The sequence below is a fragment of the Eschscholzia californica genome, unplaced genomic scaffold, assembly GCF_041429995.1.
Source record: "Eschscholzia californica isolate CP2 unplaced genomic scaffold, dmEscCali1.0.p SCAF_5, whole genome shotgun sequence".
Classification (NCBI taxonomy): Eukaryota; Viridiplantae; Streptophyta; class Magnoliopsida; order Ranunculales; family Papaveraceae; genus Eschscholzia; species Eschscholzia californica.
Window position 1 is genome coordinate 28,479,099 of NW_028238472.1, and position 18,971 is coordinate 28,498,069.

General features: G+C 36.1%; 1 protein-coding gene across 1 annotated transcript; it reads right to left on the reverse strand.

Moving 5' to 3' along the window:
- Positions 1 to 3,887: 3,887 nt before the first annotated feature.
- Positions 3,888 to 11,470, reverse strand: LOC147538106 (branched-chain amino acid aminotransferase 1, mitochondrial-like). The gene is made up of 10 exons (XM_086643609.1): positions 11,097 to 11,470; positions 10,729 to 10,787; positions 9,745 to 9,919; positions 6,563 to 6,742; positions 6,343 to 6,474; positions 6,147 to 6,245; positions 5,287 to 5,403; positions 5,051 to 5,146; positions 4,761 to 4,873; positions 3,888 to 4,119 (listed from the first exon to the last, which is right to left on the reverse strand). The coding sequence occupies exons 1-10, from the start codon at positions 11,172 to 11,174 to the stop codon at positions 4,005 to 4,007; spliced, it is 1,164 nt and encodes a 387-aa protein (XP_086499735.1). The 5' UTR covers positions 11,175 to 11,470; the 3' UTR covers positions 3,888 to 4,004.
- Positions 11,471 to 18,971: the final 7,501 nt, after the last annotated feature.

An 18,971-nucleotide genomic window follows, 5' to 3' on the forward strand; every position in this document is an offset into this window, starting at 1 on the left:
AAAAGTTATGTAAGAAGTCTAGTTTTTTGAATCCCAGATTTTCCTCATGGAAGGAAACATACAAATGCATCACTGATGTGTGAGTTGTTTAGTGAGGTCTAGATACATGTTGGAACATGTTTATTTTTTTACGCAACAGAAACTAAGTTGTATGAAATTAAACCGTAAAAGGTATAGGGTTATTTACATTTTGTTTAATGAAGTAAGAAACCGGTGTTTTTCGAAAATGATTTGCTTGGTGAATCCCAAATTACAATATCGTACAAAAGATGATTTGTTAGGCGAATCCAAAAATTCAAAGTTGTAGACTTTTTGTAGGTTTTGTCTCAATATTGGACTGACTATTAAGGCCCAATTTTTGGGCATGAGAGCAAAAATTTCTTAGGGTTAATGAGTTGTATTATGTTTGTGGGCATATTCAAGAACTAATTAACAAATAATTGGAGTTATGTTTCTCACATGTTCCTTCAAATGGCCAAAACAACTTCATAGGGTTGCAACAAAAAACACTTCATAGGGGAGGTTGATTTATATGTTAGCTACTCTAAATTTCTAATTCATAATTCTATTTAATTTTTTAAAGTAATTAACACAATAACAATGGATTCATTTAATTTGTTTGATAAATCTTGGTAATTTCATTCTGCTTTAGGGAATTAGGGTGCTTTATAAATAATATAATTAAGTTTTTTTTTGTTGAACAAAATAATATAATTAAGTTTAGGTTATAAACATTAAATGACAATTAACTCTAACTGGCATTTGTTAGTGTGTTAGATAAATATTAACTGTATATTAGTGTTTAACTGGTCAATGTTAGTCTACGTTGTACTCATAAATTGATAGGATATCATGTCCTTCCCAAAACCAACTTATTTAGGCCTTTTTTGCTAAATAATCCTTTTATCTCAAATCTAAGTCAAATGTATCGGTAAATTTTATCTTTTTTTTTTTTTTAATATAATTTTATCATTTCAAATGAGTTAGATATGAAGACAAGTATGTGTACCTAGTGTGTGTGTGTTTTCAGCTACAAAATGAGTCTCAATTTGGTGATAAGACTTGACTTAAAGTTTGATTTTACTATAGAACATGCAAGATTCAGATATACGCAAAATTTACTCAAACTTGTCAAAAGCAAAAAAATAGAAGTTGACTTATATTTGAGATCACTGGATTTCCCTAAAAAAACACCTTATTTACCTTGCAACCTTTTTAGGGCTATTATTTACCTTGCAACCTGTTTAGGGCTAGGGTTGGTGAGCGACAAATCCCGAAATAAAAAACTATATATATATATATAACAGGTTTAAGGTTCCAACTTCATAAAAGTTATGTAAGAAGTCTAATTTTTTGAATCCCAGGTTTTCCTCATGGAAACATACAAATGCATCATTGATGTGTGAATTGTTTAGTGAGGTCTAGATACATGTTTATTTTTTTACGCAACAGAAATAAGTTGTATGAAATTAAACCGTAAAAGGTATAGAGTTATTTACATTTTGTTTAATGAAGTAAGAAAGCAGTGTCATTCAAAAATGATTTGCTTGGTGAATCCCAAATTATAGTATCGTACAAAAGATGATTTGTTAGGCGAATCCAAAAATTCAAAGTTGTAGACTTTTTGTAGGTTTTGTCTCAATATTGGACTATTAAGGCCCAATTTTTGGGCATGAGAGCAAAAATTTCTTAGGATTAATGAGTTGTATTATGTTTGTGGGCATATTCAAGAACTAATTAACAAATAATTGAAGTTATGTTTCTCACATGTTCCTTCAAATGGCCAAAACAACTTCATAGGATTTGCAACAAAAAACACTTCATAGGGGAGGTTGATTTATATGTAAGCTACTCTAAATGAATAATGTATTGATGATATAGTGTAGATAGTATAAGTGGAAAACCTAATTTCATTGGATGATAATTATAATAGTATATGTGTTTCCCACTTGAGACATTAGAATTCCAATCTTGTTCTTTCCAAAAAGAAAAGTATAAGGTATAAGTTAATCCTATACTAAGTGTGAACAAAATCTTATACACATTGAGTTTGGACCTATATTCAATAGCAAAGCAGAGACGATATGAATAACTCCTAAGAACACAGAGTCACAGACTGTTACATAATAAAACTCCTCTAAAAAGAATAGCTATATATTGGTAAGCTACCCCAAGGCTAGGTTCAATATTCTTGTCACTGTCATCAACGTATATATCATTATCAAATATCTTCTTTGGGAGTAAGCTTGTGAAAGGAACAAAGGATTTGTAACTAGGTATTTCACCAAATATGGTATGCATACCTCTTGTTGCCTAGCTCTGATTCCATATGCCAATGAGTAGTTAAAGATTTCCTCAATTCAAGAGGAAGCATTAAGCCATTCACATTAGTGTAGTAATATCTTTCAACCATAAGTCCAGAACGTATACTCCTAACTAGTTTCTTAATTAACTTGTCCATTTTTCCAAATCTAGTCTCCACTCTTATCATTTTTACATGTAAAATTAAGTTTGTAACTAGGAGTCACAATTATTGTAACCATATGGGTTTTACATAAATTATATATTACCAAGTAAGAAATGATCAACTTTAACCCAACTTTGTCCAATCAAATCAAGAATGGGTCGAACAAGTAAATATTAGGTCTCCGTCGCTTACTAGGATTAAACCTTTCAAGTTCTCACTTATACTCTAGTGATTAATCTGGATATGTAGATGTGGTCCGTCAATACATCGTTGTCGAAAGAAAGAAAGTCAAGAATATAATTTACTCATCATTTAGAAAAAAAGATTGACAAAGTACATAAAGAAAATATATATACACTGAACATGTTTAGTTTTATGTCACAATGTTTTACAGTTGTGAAGACCTTTATCCTTCACTCTTCATGACCAAAATTGGGTGATTATGTCACAATGTCCAAATGATATCTAAGCCACAAAATCATGGTTCTATAGCTTTTGAAGGAAGAGAAGTTTAGATTGTGTTGTCAGTCCATCAACTTAATTTATATTTTCTAAGTGTTTGGTGGATGCTCTGACTTTCAGATAGACTTTTTTTTTCTCTTAGTATGATATATCTTATCATTATAGTATTAATATTATTAATGATTGATAATAGTTCATTACAGGACTTTTATCAATGGCACATATATGTGAAAAAAAAAGTTTATTAAGGACGAAACTCTCATTAAAACATAAAGAGAGATTAAAAGATGAATATACATTTCTAATGTGCTCGCACATATTTTCTGGAAGAATTTATCTCGGAATTTTGTTGATGGTATAGACGTACAGTATCACACTGTCAGGATGTGAAGCTGGCTTTGGTTTACCAGTAAAATGTATAATTACTTGGGAGATCAGAGTTATAATTTTACTATTTTGAAAAAAAAATGGGGATGATACTTAAAATTTGGTTGAAATTACTGTGGTGCCTTTAGAGAGAGATGGACTTTCAAGAACTAGTACCGTCCACAAGGCCCAGATTCATTCCTCGGACAAAGTAAAAAAAAAGGCTATTGGAGAAACTAAAATAAAGTGTTACTCCACAAGTGCCTTTCACGATTTATGGTTTTGCTTTTGGAAAATGCTAAGGGTACAAAGAATCTTTGACAAGATTCTTGACACGAAGTAGGAGTGAACTCTAGAAGTTTAAACTAGAGGAATAGATGTAAACGAAAAAAACTGTGGCTCCCTCATCTTGTTCTTTGTGAATCAGTGGCGGTGAGAATAGTTTTACAAAGACAAAGAATAGTCCGAAAACTATGTAGTAACGGAACTAAGGATTGCCTTGCCCTTCTTTTGGAATGGTTTTGAGTTTGAAGCCAACAAACTTAATAAATGGATCAGAGAAAGAAAAACCTTGGGTCCTTGGCCATGGATATTCATAAACTTTTAACTGCTGAGAGATCATTAATTTACTTTTGATTTATTATAAACATTGTTCCAGGTTCTACATCTAAAATACCACCATGATTCAAAAAGCCCTTTTTGAAATAGCTCATTCAATCTCAACAGTCCAGCCCATCTTGTCTTCTACAACACCTGTTTGAATGCCTACTAGGGTTGAGTACAGTGTCTGGGACACTGTTCCGACTCCGATCTTGAACTCAAACCTGCCGAAAAGATTAATGCGAGAAGATATATATTTATATAATCAAAGAATATGGGGAAAAGATGCCAATTTTGTGTTTATTTTGATATTTGAGTATGATCAATCCACAAAACCCGAGCTCTGTTAGATGGTATTAAAATTTGCTAACAGTTAGGCATCCACCTCGATCATATGATGAAGGGTTTATCTTCTAAGGAGGTAAATTATTTTTTATAGGTTTCCCACGAGGAGTGGTCACTCTGGCATAGGAGCGTATAACTTATTTTACAATCAGATGATTTAGTTATGTTGTGAGCCAGTCGACGTCCCCATTTTTCTTTAAGGGTTGGGGTCACGTTCGGCCTTCAGACTGCGATGGTGTTTGTTTTTTCTCATTGTCTCGTTTGACTCATCTGAATCTGAATTGTCCGACTCAAATGGACCCAAAATCAACCCAAATCAGCCATTAAGAGAAGTAAGACATCAGGAGTCAGAAAAAACCAACGTTCTGAAATCTTACTCGAGTCAATTCAAAACTCAAATCAGAATTCAGATTTGACTAGGAGAAAACAAACATAACCTGATTCTTGTAGTATGGGGTAAGTAATTCCTCGACCTTGTTTGATACGGGAAGACTGGGATATAAAAGAGTCGTTTGTTTACCGTTTACCCTGGTACACTATACTGCCAACAGGTGCAACAACCACTGCAGTTCCTGTGCAGAAAACTTCGTCAGCTTCGATCAACTCGTCTACTTCAATTTTGCGTTCTTCAACCTAATCGTTCGAGAATACATGTAGAAACTTTTGTTACATAGAGGGGAAAAGAATCAAATAAACATTTGTAGATAAATTGCTTTCAAAGATCGGGGTAGCATGAGATGAGAGAAAATGAGTACCACTCAACAGAACTAAAAAATGAAGTTTCATGAAAGATTGAGCACCGTCGATTACCTGGTAACCTTCCTCAGTAGCAATCTCGATGATACTCTTCCGAGTAATTCCAGCCAAAATAGTTCCTTTCGTAGCTGGGGTTGATATTTTGTTCCCCTGCAATAGGATGAAGGTTATAGTGGTGACGAGTCTAACTGTAAGTACGACGAAAAGATCAAGCTCTGACACCAATACACACAAGAATTCCGAGGATCTTTTCTATGTGTAGAGTATTGAAACATAAACATATATACTACCTTCACAAGGAAAACATTACAAGAAGAGACCTCCTCCAGATACTTCTTGTTCACTGAATCAAGGTATAAAACATCTGAAAACCCTTTACTCTTTGCTTCAGTTATCGGTTTAAAAACCTACATATTCATGAAAAATGAAACTATTGTAAAATGTATCAACGACAACCAAGATGAACATGCCTAATTTTCACATGCTCAAAAAACTTTCACCATTCTACATAACATACGATTCAATTAAGCATTACAGTTAAACCCTAGAAAAAAGAAACCAAGAATGTAATTGGAAATGCAAACCAATTTTATCTGGAACTGGAATTGCTTTGGTACATGATATGGAAGAAGTAAGCTACCATTATCATTGTAAAGAATTTTAGGGGTATACGTCTTCGGAATGTTAAATTTGGGTTTTTGTATGTCTTATGCTCTTTAGTTTTGTCCTTATATAGTTTCTACGATGTACATATACTTAAATGTCCTTACTCTCGGCTAAAACAAAATACACTCTCAAATAATAACACCTACATAAAACTTCAATCTTAACAATTTTATCTAGTTAACTACTCAACTAGTTAATACCCCATAGTTTTCCTTCAGACTCGAGCTGCGAAGCTTTTGGTATATCGAATTCATAATACTCAATCGAACAATAAACCAAATCAAAATGGGGAATCTGGTTATAGGAGTAGAGGTTCCGATAATATTGTCTCAAACAAGTTAAAAGTTTATGACTAAAACTTTATGAATGAAAGGAAGAAAAAAAAAAAGTAATTATTTCAAATCATACATTTCTTTTGAGAAACACATAATGAAAGCACCCAAGAAAACAAAAAAGAAAGTTAACTTATAATGTAGTTGCTCACAGGTGAATAGTTGCTAATTGCTTTGACACATCCAGCTCCACCAGGGGTAGCTCTATGATAATTCTCCTCAACAAACAAGTTCAATGGAGCTAATCCTTCCTAATAAAGATGAACAAGATTACCACCACCATCTATAATTCATTTAAAAGATCAAGCAATGCATAAACCCTAATAACAAAAATCTCAAAAACCCCACCTTGAAATAGTTACCAACAGGGGAAGCATAAATGAGAAAAGTATAATCAGGAGCTGGAGCCAAACCAAGAACAGGTCCAGTTCCTAGCAGCAATGGCCTTACATATAAAGACCCTTTTCCTGGTGGTGGAACCTATATTCAACCCAAATCGTTAGGTTAAATTTAAAGTAAAAACCCAAGAATCAAAATCAAGAAACAGATTGTATTATTAGGTAATTACCCAACGCTTGTTAGCAAGAACAGTTTGCTTCACTGCATCAATGAACTGTTGAATAGATGGAGAGGGCATGCACATTCTCTCAGCACCCATTTGCAGGCGAAGAGCATTTTCTTCTGGTCGGAATAGTAAAAGGCTTCTCCCATCTTCTTTTCTGTATGCTTTTAGTCCTTCAAATAACCCCTGTTTCAGTGTTTCATCAAATCTTTTTCTTTTATTTAAGGAAAATATGATTTGCAGCTAGCAACATCTCCGCCCAAAATGATTCCACACATACATTGAGCTTACCCCGACATCACTGATTAGTAAAATGAGTTTACCCCCTCCATCATTGGTAATTGAGTCCACTCGTTAGATTTATTATTTTTTGACAAAGACACAAAAGTTGTGTTTGACGTACGCGAAGTAAACGTGACTATCAAGAGCAATTGTCTTTCAATAAGGTTCTTCGTAGTTGTTCCACCTTATTTTATTGTTTGATTTAGTCGGTAATATGATTAGCGAATATATGATTTCCTTTGGACATTAATTAATTTATAATTTTATTATCTCATGTCAAACATGTCTTTAGTAGTTTTGTAAAAAAATTAAATTCAAATAGGTAAACCTAATTACTAATTACTGAAGGGGTAAACTCAATTACTAATTAGTGTTAAGGAGGTAAACTCAAAAACCCTTTTTTCTTAATCAGATTGGTAAAAATGTCAGCAATGACAGTAAACCGTCTTATTATTCTTTTTACGGCTTACACTCTAGTAGAGGCGAACTTAGTACGGGGATTGGGGCCTTTCAACTAAAAAAAACTTAGTATAAGGCCCCTTTACATTCAGGGCTTTCCTATTTTGGGTAAGTCTTTAGTATAGGGATCCTGCTAAATGGCACGGGACATAGTTTACATATCATCTTTTTGGATTTATAGTCCTTCTACTAATTACAAAGGAGAAAATATTTTTAGAGGCTGAGATAGAGTAATTAATTTTTAATGAAATAAAAACTAAGAATTAAAATAATACAAGAATCAGTGTTTTCTTTTATTTTCATGTTCTTCTTCAGACAATTGGTATCAGAGCCTGAAGAGGTGCAGGCTAGAAATACGCTACACTCTGATACCTATTTGACAATAGGCAAACGAGTATGTTGCTCTGGTCCTTGTGATGGATGGACTTAGAGCTTGATAGCTTACAAGATGTGTTCCAAGAGCCTAGTGATAGTGGCTCGGGACAGTACCTGGAGATAGGTTACTGCGGGTTCCTTTGGAAGACGTGTTACATGTTCTCATATGCCATGGCGAGGCGTGCGTCGTGCTAGCATATTCCATAAGGAGGATTGAGCTATTCAAGGAGCCAAGCCTTGATGTGATATGTTGGGCATAAGGTAGCTTATTAGAGATGGATGCTCCTATGTCTATCGACGAATTCTAGCTAGCACAAAATCTTATTTTTAACCTTTTCTTCAAAACAACCACCATTTATAAACATTATATTCTAGTGAACTCATAATATTCTCTTTTCTATGTAACTCATTTCTAATTTCTAAATATATAAATGATGCTAAGGCGATGCTTCACCAATGGAAAATATTTATTTACTATTTCTCAATTTCATAGTATTTCACCCTATTACAGAAAATGTCAGTGAAGATTTGTCCAAAACATAGAAAAATTTGACAATTATATTTATTTATTTTCTTTGTCGCCAAAATATCGACCACTTTTTATTGGTGAAGATGAAATATTTCGGCCACTGTAATCGAAATATTGGACATATTTCGACCATAGTAGTAAAAAATTTGGCCATATTTATATTACATTGTCAGAAATATTTCTTCCAAATTTTATTCTATTATTTGTTCCAACTCTTTAGATAGAGAAAGAGATACTATTTAATATGTTTTGTCTTTTAATGGGTTGATTTTAAATATAAAAGTATTTTCAATATAATCGTTTTAAAGTGAATATATGATGATTTGTTAACTTTTTCGGAAAAAATATCTACTTACTAAAACAACCAATGTCTATTTTGAGTCCCAATACACAAGAGACAAGTCCCTGTACCAAAGACCTTCAGTTAATAGGTAATAATATTTAATGCCTTTAAGAATGTAAGTTAAAATGATAATAAGAAAGAAAATAAAAGAGATATGAAAAATAAGGAAGTATTCCAGTAGTTGCATCAGTTGACGATATTATTTTACTATCAGATCGTGAAGACGCTTGCTTAAGTATGACTGAGTCAAAACTGAAAATAACATTACTAGTTGATTTAGGTTCTTAGTAGCTACTCGATGTAAAGGTGTCCTTACATCTTATGGAATGGGTGACTTTGGCAAAGTCATGATAGAAAACTTAGGTTTCTAGAAAATCGTAAAAATAGGAGAAGTGAAAATTGAGACAAGCAAAATGATTAAATTGATTTTGTAGAATTTTGTAGAATGTGACTCATACACCCGATCTCCAACATAGCTTAATATCTCTACATGAATAGTAGATGATGAACGGTATCATAGCCACTTCGATAGTGGACGGGGCAAGAGATGAGTTTATAAGCGTTGAGAAAACTTCACTTTTTTAGCTGACTTTTAGAGTAAAGAAGTGTCGAACCACCCAAAACTGATATCAGAATCTAAGTATAACAAATTTTGCCTCAATAACTATTGAAGTTACAAACCAGTGTGTGAGGGAGATATTGTTGTGATAATCTCACATTGGTTGTTGAAGGGGTAGGAGTGAATTTATAAATGTGGAAAAATTCTTACCCTTGAGTTAGCGTTTGGGATGAGAGAGAGAGAACCAAAAACCACCCAACACTAGTATCAGAGCCTAAATATAACAAGTCTTTGCCCAATAAATCTTGAAGTTAAAGTCAATGTGAGGAAAAGATTATTGAGAAAATCCCACATTAATTGTTGTTTGTGGAAAGGGTAGGGGTGAATTTTCACGTGTGAAAAAAGTCTTGCCTCTTGAACTAGTTTTTGTTGTGAGAGATCTGAGCTCAAATCTAAAGCAATCCCTCAAGAATCTAAAGACTTTCTAATTCCATCGTTCCATTACATTTTTGGTCGTTGTAAGAAACACCAGATATATTAACTACCTGGGACCTTCGATCCTCTCGCACCTGACTATAGACTTCATTTGTAGTCTTTAATGACACATCTATGAGAGAGTAGGTTGAATAAAGTGGTCTTACCTGTCCATAATTTAAGACGCCAGAAGAAGGGCTCAACTCAATGTTACCATAGCGGTTCAGTTCACCATTTGAGAAGCTATCATCTTTTGAACATTTCATGATGTACATGTAGTCCGTTGGCACTAACCCAAACCCTAACTCATCCCATTTCACATTAGCATACTCTTCAGCAGACCTGAATTATATTTTTCCCCTCCAAATATTAGTTCTAATACTAACAAAACATAGATATAACTCAATTCCATCTTTTAGAAAGATAAGATTTCAATTTCATTCTCTGGTTTAATAAATGTTTATTTCTTTAGATTTAAGATTTAAATCACCGTCTCCTATGTGGACAAATATTACTGATTTTTTATTAAACACATTAGTTAATATATAATACATTTTTATTTCCACGGATAATGACTCTGGTCAATTAGATTTGACCTAAGGGACAATCTTGTTTTCATTCCAAAACTCGTGTTGTTTGTCTTTTACTCCCTAATCTTCATCTTCCACCTCGATCACCCACTACCTCCAACCATTGCCACTTCTGACCACCGCCAATTCTGACCATCACCACCTTTTTCTCTCTTCCACCACTTGTCCCTCTTTCTTCTCTCCGTCTCCCTCTAATCTCTCTTCCCCTTTCACTCTTTCTTTAATCTGTCGAAAGATTGTCTTTCGTTGGAACAGTCAATCCGGTTGGGAAGAAAGGTCCAAATCGGATCAGTTTGCCTTGGTTTGGGTAGAGAGAGAGAGAGAGAGAGAGAGAGAGAGAGAGAGAGAGAGAGAGAGATGGTGGTTGTGGTTGGAAGCAGATGTGGTCGGAGGGAGGGTTCAAGGTGAAAATTAGGGGTAAAAAGTTAATAAATTAATTTTTTGGACTAAAAAGTAAAGTTGCATCCAAGTCAAATGGGTCAAGTTTTTATCATCAACAATATATTGGATGACCCAAAGCCCGAACATAGATTCATTTACCAAACAATTGAAATACATCACCTGGAAGCAGTAGGTTCAGGCATTGGAGATGCAGCTTCAGATGCAAAGAATGATTTGAACTGCAATTAGATTGGAAAAAAAAAACAAGATTTAAGTCATTGAACATCATCATCATCTCTCTCTCTCTCTCTCTCTCTCTCTCTCTCTCTCTAACTGGTTGTAACAAAATTCCTTTTAAACAAGTTCCTATGGAACCCCAAAAACAGAACATTTGGGAGAGATACATGATGATCAGCTTCAATATCATAAACCCAAACTTAAAACCTCAATTAAATCTTTCAGACAATAAAAATCCTAAGAGGAAATTGACAGAATAATCTCTGCATGTTCATATAAGCAAATACAAAATAAAGAAAATCAGAACACACCTCTGTTAAAGATGTACAACTGAATCCTGAGAGCTGAATCAAATTGCGAAGATTAGTACCCTTTTGGAGAATCATCATGGTTCTTTTCCTTGTTTTACAAGTAAAAGATTCAATCTTTCTTCTCAAAACCGATAACAGAGTAATTGAAGTTGCAGTAAAACTTGTATCTTTATAGAGAAGCAAATCAAGAGTAGGTGTGGTGGAATAACAGAGGAAGATGGCAACTAATTAAGAGGGAGAGAGAGAGAAGTGTCCAAATTCAAAAGAAGCATTAACAGTTGTGAAAAATCTTCTTCTATAAAGGGTAAGTAAATTTCAGAAGAAAAGAGAAGCATTAAATTTAAAAGATAGAGATTGAAAAGAGTTAGAATGTTAAAAGAGGAAAGAGAAGATATATAGAGAGAGAGGGGGGAGGGAGAGAGAGATAAACGGGTGTACATCTCCACGTCAGATGTGACAAAGGTACTAATCTTGGGAAGGAGTTCCAAATTAAGTGGAATGAAATAACTTTCACCCATTTGCAATTGGGTGACAAAAACTTTCCTTTAAACAAGGGCTGCATTACATGTCAGATGGGTTAATTCCGTTTTGGCCCCCAATTTGTGACCAACTCGCCATTTTGGCCCCTTTAAGTGTCCGACAGTTCCTTTTGGCGCCAAAATTTTTTTAATTGGACCAAATTATTTTTCAACCTCCCAATTTTACCCCCACGGCATTTCTGTAATTTCTTTTTTTTTTTCTTTGTCCACCTCATCTAATAATTACCACATCACTTCTGTGCACCTCACCCTTCTTCTCCTGCGAAGGTTGCCGGCCATAATAAAAAAATTCGGCCGGCACCTTTACAAAAAAAAAAAAAAGATTTCTCCCTTTCTCTCTCTTCCTCTTCTTCTTCTTTCTCTTCTTTTCTCTCTCTCTCTCTTCTTCTTCTTTCTCACTCTTCCTCTTCTTCTTTATTTTCTCTCTCTACCAAGTCCAGCGAATGGGAGGATCCCCTTCGCCGGACGTCTGGTTTCCAGACCTTCATCTGGATCTGGAAACAAGACCTTCACGGCCTGGTTTCCATGCCTTCAAAGTCTGGAAACCAGACGTCCGGCGAAGGGGATCTTCCCCTTCGCCGGATTTGGTAGAGAGAGAGAGAGTAAAGAAGAAGAGAGAGAAAGAAGATGAAGAGAAGAGAGAAGCAGAGGAAGAGAGAGAAAGGAAGAATTTTTTTTTTTTTTTGGTAAAGGTGGCCGGGCGAAATTTTTTATTCCGGCCGGCAACCTTTGCAGGAGAAGAATGGTGATGTGGTAATTGTTATATGAGGTGGACAAGGAAAAAGAAAAAAAATTACAGAAATGCCATGGGGGTAGAATTGGGAGGTTGAAAAAAATTTGGGGCCAATTAGAAAATTTTTGGGGCCAAAACGAACTGTCGGACACTTATAGGGACCAAAACGGCGAGTTGGTCACAAATCGGGGGCCACAACGGAATTAAGCAATCTTATTAATCCATGACTTTTTGGGGCTCCCTCCAATTTTTCCTTTTTAAAATATCTTTCAGTTTTAATCTTAATTTTGTTTACGTTTTTGCAGCGACTACATCTACTTGTCTGTCTTTAAATAGGTAATTAAATTTATTATATTTTGTTAAAGATTTAAGTCAAAATTTTGTTAAAGTTCAAACATCTGTAAAATTTGATGATTTTGTCCTTCTAAATTGATTTTCTTGCAACTCCATCTTCTTCTTCTTCTTAGTATGGTACTTTTTTTTCATGTGTTTTCTTCTAAAACTCATCTAGATTGTTATAAATCATGTGCACCGACAAAATTTTCCACTTAGATTTTGTTGCATTTTCATAAGAAATCTCTTTTGTTATTGTTGTTGAGCCCCATTGCTTGAAATCTTATAAAAAAAATTGTAATTTTGATAGTTCTTCGGGAAGTCTCTCATTAGAGGGAAGAAACTGAAGGATATATCAGTTCAGTCTGAAGGAGATGTCCATCTAAAGGAACGTCCTTCGACCAAGGTAACAATGCGCTCAATTTGTCAGCGAGGATAACGATGACCTAATCCGGAAGATCATCCAGCCGGTCGAATTAGGGATCGTAATGCTTTGCTAGAAGCCGCTTACGATCGTCAGTTTACTTCGGTGATTCGCAGCTAACATAGACCAGATCCTACAACGGGTTACACATAAGAGTGGTAACTTGATCAGAGAGATTTAACTAGTTGGAGCTAGGCTTAAAATGGATAGATCTCACTAAATAGGCCAAAAGGGTTCGAATGGCGATTCAGAACAAAGATAGAAAGAACTGGGCTCGAAAAGGGTGCCCGAAAGAAGGCTCAAAAGGGTTCGCCATGTGATGGCCGACTAAGGTGAGTGGGTCGGCCAGGCCAAGCCAAGCCCATAGTGGCCTACTCTGGCCAGTCACACTAAAGGGGAACCCTAATTACCCTAAAAGGGCGTTTTGGATAATATCTTTTCTGTGGGTCCAAATAGAAACCTAATTTGAGTGATACTCTTATTTTAGGGTTTCTATATAAGGATCGGTTAGAGAACAGAAAAAGTGTGGAATTTTCTCATAGAGAAAATCATCTCTCTCAGACAGTTAAGAGGGAGAAATGATTCTAGAGAAAAGGCTCACATTTTATCTATCTAGTCAAGAAGAAAGGTTCTTCTCAACCTTCCATTAAGTTCTAGCAAACATTAAGGAAAGGAGATCAAGTTAACATACTCGGTATCTCAAGTAGAGGAGCTACGTTTGGAGGTTTTGATCTTACCATGCGATTGGAAAGGTTCGAGGAAAAACTTGGGGAATAAATGACCGACCGGGTAAAGCCATAACAGATGACCGTGTGAGCTGTCAAGAGGGATTGTTTTGTTGTATGATGAGTCATGAAAATGCCTAATTTCAATCTCTTAACTGGAGCTAGTTAGTCCATATCGAGTCGTTACTCTGCTGAATTGCTTGTTTTTCTGTTTCAGGTGTCTTTACAGGGCTTAGTGTGAAAAACAGATGAAATTGGGAGAAATAGTTGTCAAGGGTACTATAGTCATTTGGAAATTATGGAAGTCTGGCTATTTGGTCAACTTTGGTGCTCGAATGAAATATAGAGTCCGAGACGAATCCAATGGCGAAAACGAAAGTCGAATCGGAGTCCGGATGAGCAAAAGAGTGCAAGTCAAAGTTTCGGTAAAAATCAAATCCTTCTGAACACGTGGCGCGAATCCAGAAAAGAAATTTTGATATTTCGGTATGAAATCGGGCATAGAAGGACGGGACTCTAGGTTATTCGGTGAAATGATTCCGTGTTTTACGTATCACGGCTTCAGCGCTCCGTGCAAGCATCTAACGGTCCAAACGTGAGTGACCTGGTATCCAACTGATGGACGTATGTTCCATCTGATTTCGATGCACCCGACCAGCAACGAAGTTTCTCCTCTAACAGCTGTGTTGAAAAGGTCACGGGATCTCTTGAGGCCAAACCGAGTAGGTATGTGATTTCTCCCTCCCTTATCTTCTCAAATTGAAATCGAAGATAACAACCGAAAGGGTTGTTCGGATTTGGGGGGAGATTGGTTTGGGCGAGATTTGCTGATTTACTAGTCTATAAAACGAAGGCAACAGGAGGTTTTTGAGAGGACGGTGGAGAACAGAGAGAGAGAGAGAGAGAAACAGAACCGAGAGTCATCATCATATCATTTATAGTTTCAATTTCTTCTTATGGATTTCTTTTCTTTGTGAGAGAGAGAAAGATTACGGAGAGAGAGAGAGAGAGAGAGATTACAGAGAGAAATTCATAATGATTTCAGGTTTATAAAGTTATTTATTTTAATAGATTTCATTACCATAACTCCATTCTTTTTAGTTATATTAGATAGAAAGATAGAAATGAATAGTTATAGTAGAGAGAGAGAGAGAGATTACAGAAAGTTAGAGAGAGAAAGAGAGTTGAAGAAGATGAGAAAACTACTTTCCCACAGAGAATCCATTTCCGGGAAGAGGAGAAAATCGTTTTCCCTGAGGGTGCGTTTGGTAGAATTCTGGGAAAAACAGAAGGAAATCACTTCCCTAAGGCTCTGTTTGGCTGCAAAATCAGTAAGAAATCCAACTTTTTCTACTTTTCTCCCACATTTTATATAGTTAACCTTTCATCTTTCATCATGAAAAACTAATTTTTCCATCTAGGGTTTAGATGAAGTCCATAACAAGAATTTTATCAATTCAATTTATATGCAAGTCAATTAATTTTTAGATTAAATCTTCATATCTTTTAAAGTCCTTATTGCTTTTAATGACAACATCTTCCGGATTCTAGAGCGTTCATGTGATAGAACCCGAGTAAAACAAAGAACTTAGTTGGCTAAGGCAAATACATCGTCTTTAGGATTGTCACGTGGACGGATTCGAAAACCCTAGGTTCCCCTTTTCTGAATATCAACTTATTTGTTTTCTTTTTTATTTTTATGTGCTATTTTTATTTGAATCATCTTACCATCATCAATTCACTTTTTTAAATCTCAATAGTTTTAAAGTTATAATTTGAGTTTGACTTAGTCTCTGAGGAACGAACCGGTCTTACCGGAATTTACAACTTGACACCCGTGCACTTGCGGGTGTAGACCTATTCAGAAAATTTTTTAGGCCCATCAAGTTTTTGGCGCCGCTGCCGGGGGACTAGTTTTAAATTTTTCTAAACTTGAAAAGTTTTTATTTTTGGTAAGTTTTGTCTTTTTGAATACTTTGACTTGCTTTATTATTTTTGCTGTGTAGAGCACTAAGGAGCTAAAGAGGAGGCGCAACAAGGAGGAGGACCTCAAAAGAAGAAATTTACAATTTCTTTTATTTTCTGAATTTTATTTTTGGATTAAAGTTTTGACCCTAAATTTGAGGGCTTTTAAATTGTAACCGAAAATCAAACGAAGCCTCGGGTTCGAACACTCGCGGGGAGAGTGGTCCGAGTCGTCTGCAAAGGTCGTCGCCCGTCTTGAACGGGAGGTAAATTTCTTGAACACTCACGAATCTCCAGTCAATGGGTATTTGTGTGAATTCGTGTGCCTAATTGCTGTGACCGGACTGTTTAGTGTAATCAATCTAGTAAGGGCACTAACCCAGTTACAAGATAGGAGACGGATTTCATCACCGTTCTCTTGCCCACATAGGTAACAACATTCACGATCCTAAACCTCACCTAAAAAGCTAAAATCTGATTTAGACATTAGCCCCTAAGGTCTCGAGCTCATAGGATCTTTGAAACGATTTAGGGACTTAATATTTATTTGGGCATTCCTAAAGGGAAAGTTTACACAACTCTTTATAAGGTCGCCTCGAGAAGAGGAAACGTTACCAGCTTGGACGGCTATCACAACGTTCATCGTTGGTTGTCTCCAGCTTGGACGGAGTAACCCTCATAAACATTATAGTTCAAGCTTTGTTACGAAGTAGGAGCTGTCTAGATTTGTAGGGTGAATCTGACAAACCTGTCTATTGTCTAGATTTTGTTTAGGTTGCTTGGTGGAGTCAACCTGATTGTGTTTGCTTTCCTATAGGTTCCTCGTAGTGATTCTTTGGTTCGAATATCCTTGGTCGTTGGGCTCTAGTTTATGCCCAATAGATATCGTGATAAGAGAGGTCCTTTGAGTGACACTATGAGTGAAAATCTAAACCAAGCCAGGGATGGAAATCAGCCTATCACACTCAGGGATTACATGAATCCCACTAAAACGTGTCAACCGTCATGCATACAGTTACTCCACTGCACGACTCAATTCGAGTTGAAGCCGAGCATTATTCAAATGCTCCCTGTTTTTCGTGGGGTTGAGAACGAGAATCCCTACTACCATGTTCGGGATTTCGAAGAAATTTGTGGGACTATGAATTTCCCCAATATGCCTGACGAAATAATGAGACTTAGGTTGTTCCCATTCTCACTGAAGGAGAAAGCAAAATCTTGGTTGTATGCCTTACAACCCCATTCCATTACTACATGGGAAGAATTGAGCAGTTCATTCCTTCTGAAATTCTTCCCGAAACACAAAACTACCTCTTTAAGGCAAAGTCTTAACAATTTTGTGCAGCAAGAAGGAGAGTCTCTCTATAAATATCTTGAGAGATTTAAAGAAATCTTACTACAGTGTCCACACCATGGTTTTGAAAAAATAAGACTAGTACAGATTCTCTATGACGGACTAGATTACCCAACTACATCCATGGTAGAATCATTCTGTAGTGGCGGGTTTATCAGTAAAACCGCCGATGAGTGTATGGCATTTCTAGAAGAGTTGGATGAGAAATCCCAGCAATGAGAAACTTCTAGAGGACCTCATACTAGGGGTAATCCTACTCCGAATAAAGGTGGCATCTATAGAGTTGATGAGTCAGATCTTAAACTCGCCGCCATGACGAGAAGGATAGGAGCCTTAGAACTTGGTCAGCCTAAAGCATTTAGGGAGGATCCCACTCAAGCCATGAGTGTTGGAAATGAATCCATCTCTTATCCGTGCTCTGTCTGTGGAGACCCATCTCATACTGGAAATAAGTTTACCCTATTCTTTGTTCCTGACGAAAAAGAGCATGCAAATGTTCTTTATCGAAACTCTAGGCAAGATACCCGTCAGAAATATGATCCTTATTCGAACACTTATAATCCGGGTTGGAGAAATCACCCCAATTTTTCTTGGTCAAAGGGTCAGGGTCAGATTAGTAGTTCAATGAACCCTCCTGGGTTTAATGCTCATAAGCAATCCTTATGCTCAAAATCAGGGTCAATCTAGTACCCAATATCCTTCTCATACCAAGGAGTCTTTAGAGGAAACCATGAAGCAGCTAGCTTTGGCCCAAATGGAGTTTGCAAAACAGACCAACCAGACTATATCTAGTTTAAGAACCGAGGTAGGTCAACTTACAGAAGCTCTTAGTCAGAGAGAACAGGGTATATTTCCTAGTCAACCAGAGCCAAATCCGAAGGGTAAAATGTCAATGGACCAGGCCAATGCAGTAACCACCCTTAGAAGTGCTAGGGCAATTGAACATAAGGTAGGAGTTCCCGAAGATAGTGAACCAAACTCTGAACCACCAACCTTACCAACTAGTACCCCTAGTAAAGAGCCTGTGAAGACTCCTGAGTCTGAAAACCTACCCATTGTGTCTGAGTCATATGTTTCTAGAGCCCCTTATCCTCAGCGTTTGGTAGAACCTAAGAAGAAGTCTCAGTTTGAGGAGATAATGGAAATGTTCAAACAGGTTAGTAATAACATTCCATTATTAGATGCTATTAAACAGATCCCAGCTTACGCTAAGTTCCTGAAAGATATATGTACTAGAAAGCGTAAGATGAACGTGCATAAGAAAGTCTTCTTGACTAATCAAGTGAGCTCTATTATCCGACAAACCCTTCCATCTAAGTACAAAGACCCAGGAAGTCCTACATTACCATGCACCATAGGGGAACATGAGATCGAACGAGCATTGTTAGATCTAGGTGCTAGTGTTAACCTTCTTCCTTACTCGGTGTACTTACAGTTAGGTTTAGGAGAAATAAAAGCCACTTCTGTAGTTCTCTAGTTGGCGGATCGGTCTATTAGGCGACCACGTGGAATAGTGGAAGATATTTTGATAAAATTTGGTGAATTCATCTTTCTTGTGGATTTCATCATCTTGGATACAGAACCAGTTCGTGATACCCAAAGTCAAATTCCCAAAGTCAAATTCCCGTCATTTTAGGACGACCATTCTTAGCTACATCTGATGCTATCATATATTGTAGGAGTGGACTCTTAAGATTGTCTTTTGGAAACATGGCTGTAGAGATGAACATCTATAAAGCTGGACTTTTCCCAGATGATGTTGATGATTTTAGCGAGTTGAATCTGATAGATATGTTCGTTCA

What these genes read in the sequence shown, in the direction of transcription:
- LOC147538106 (XM_086643609.1), bottom strand. Translation starts at nt 11,174, where the DNA reads ATGATGATTCTCCAAAAGGGTACTAATCTTCGCAATTTGATTCAGCTC. An exon ending in GTTGTACATCTTTAACAGAG is followed by an intron (nt 10,788 to 11,096) that starts GTGTGTTCTGAT and finishes ATCTAATTGCAG; the next exon opens with TTCAAATCATTCTTTGCATC. An exon ending in GCGTCTTAAATTATGGACAG is followed by an intron (nt 6,743 to 9,744) that starts GTAAGACCACTT and finishes ACACTGAAACAG; the next exon opens with GGGTTATTTGAAGGACTAAA.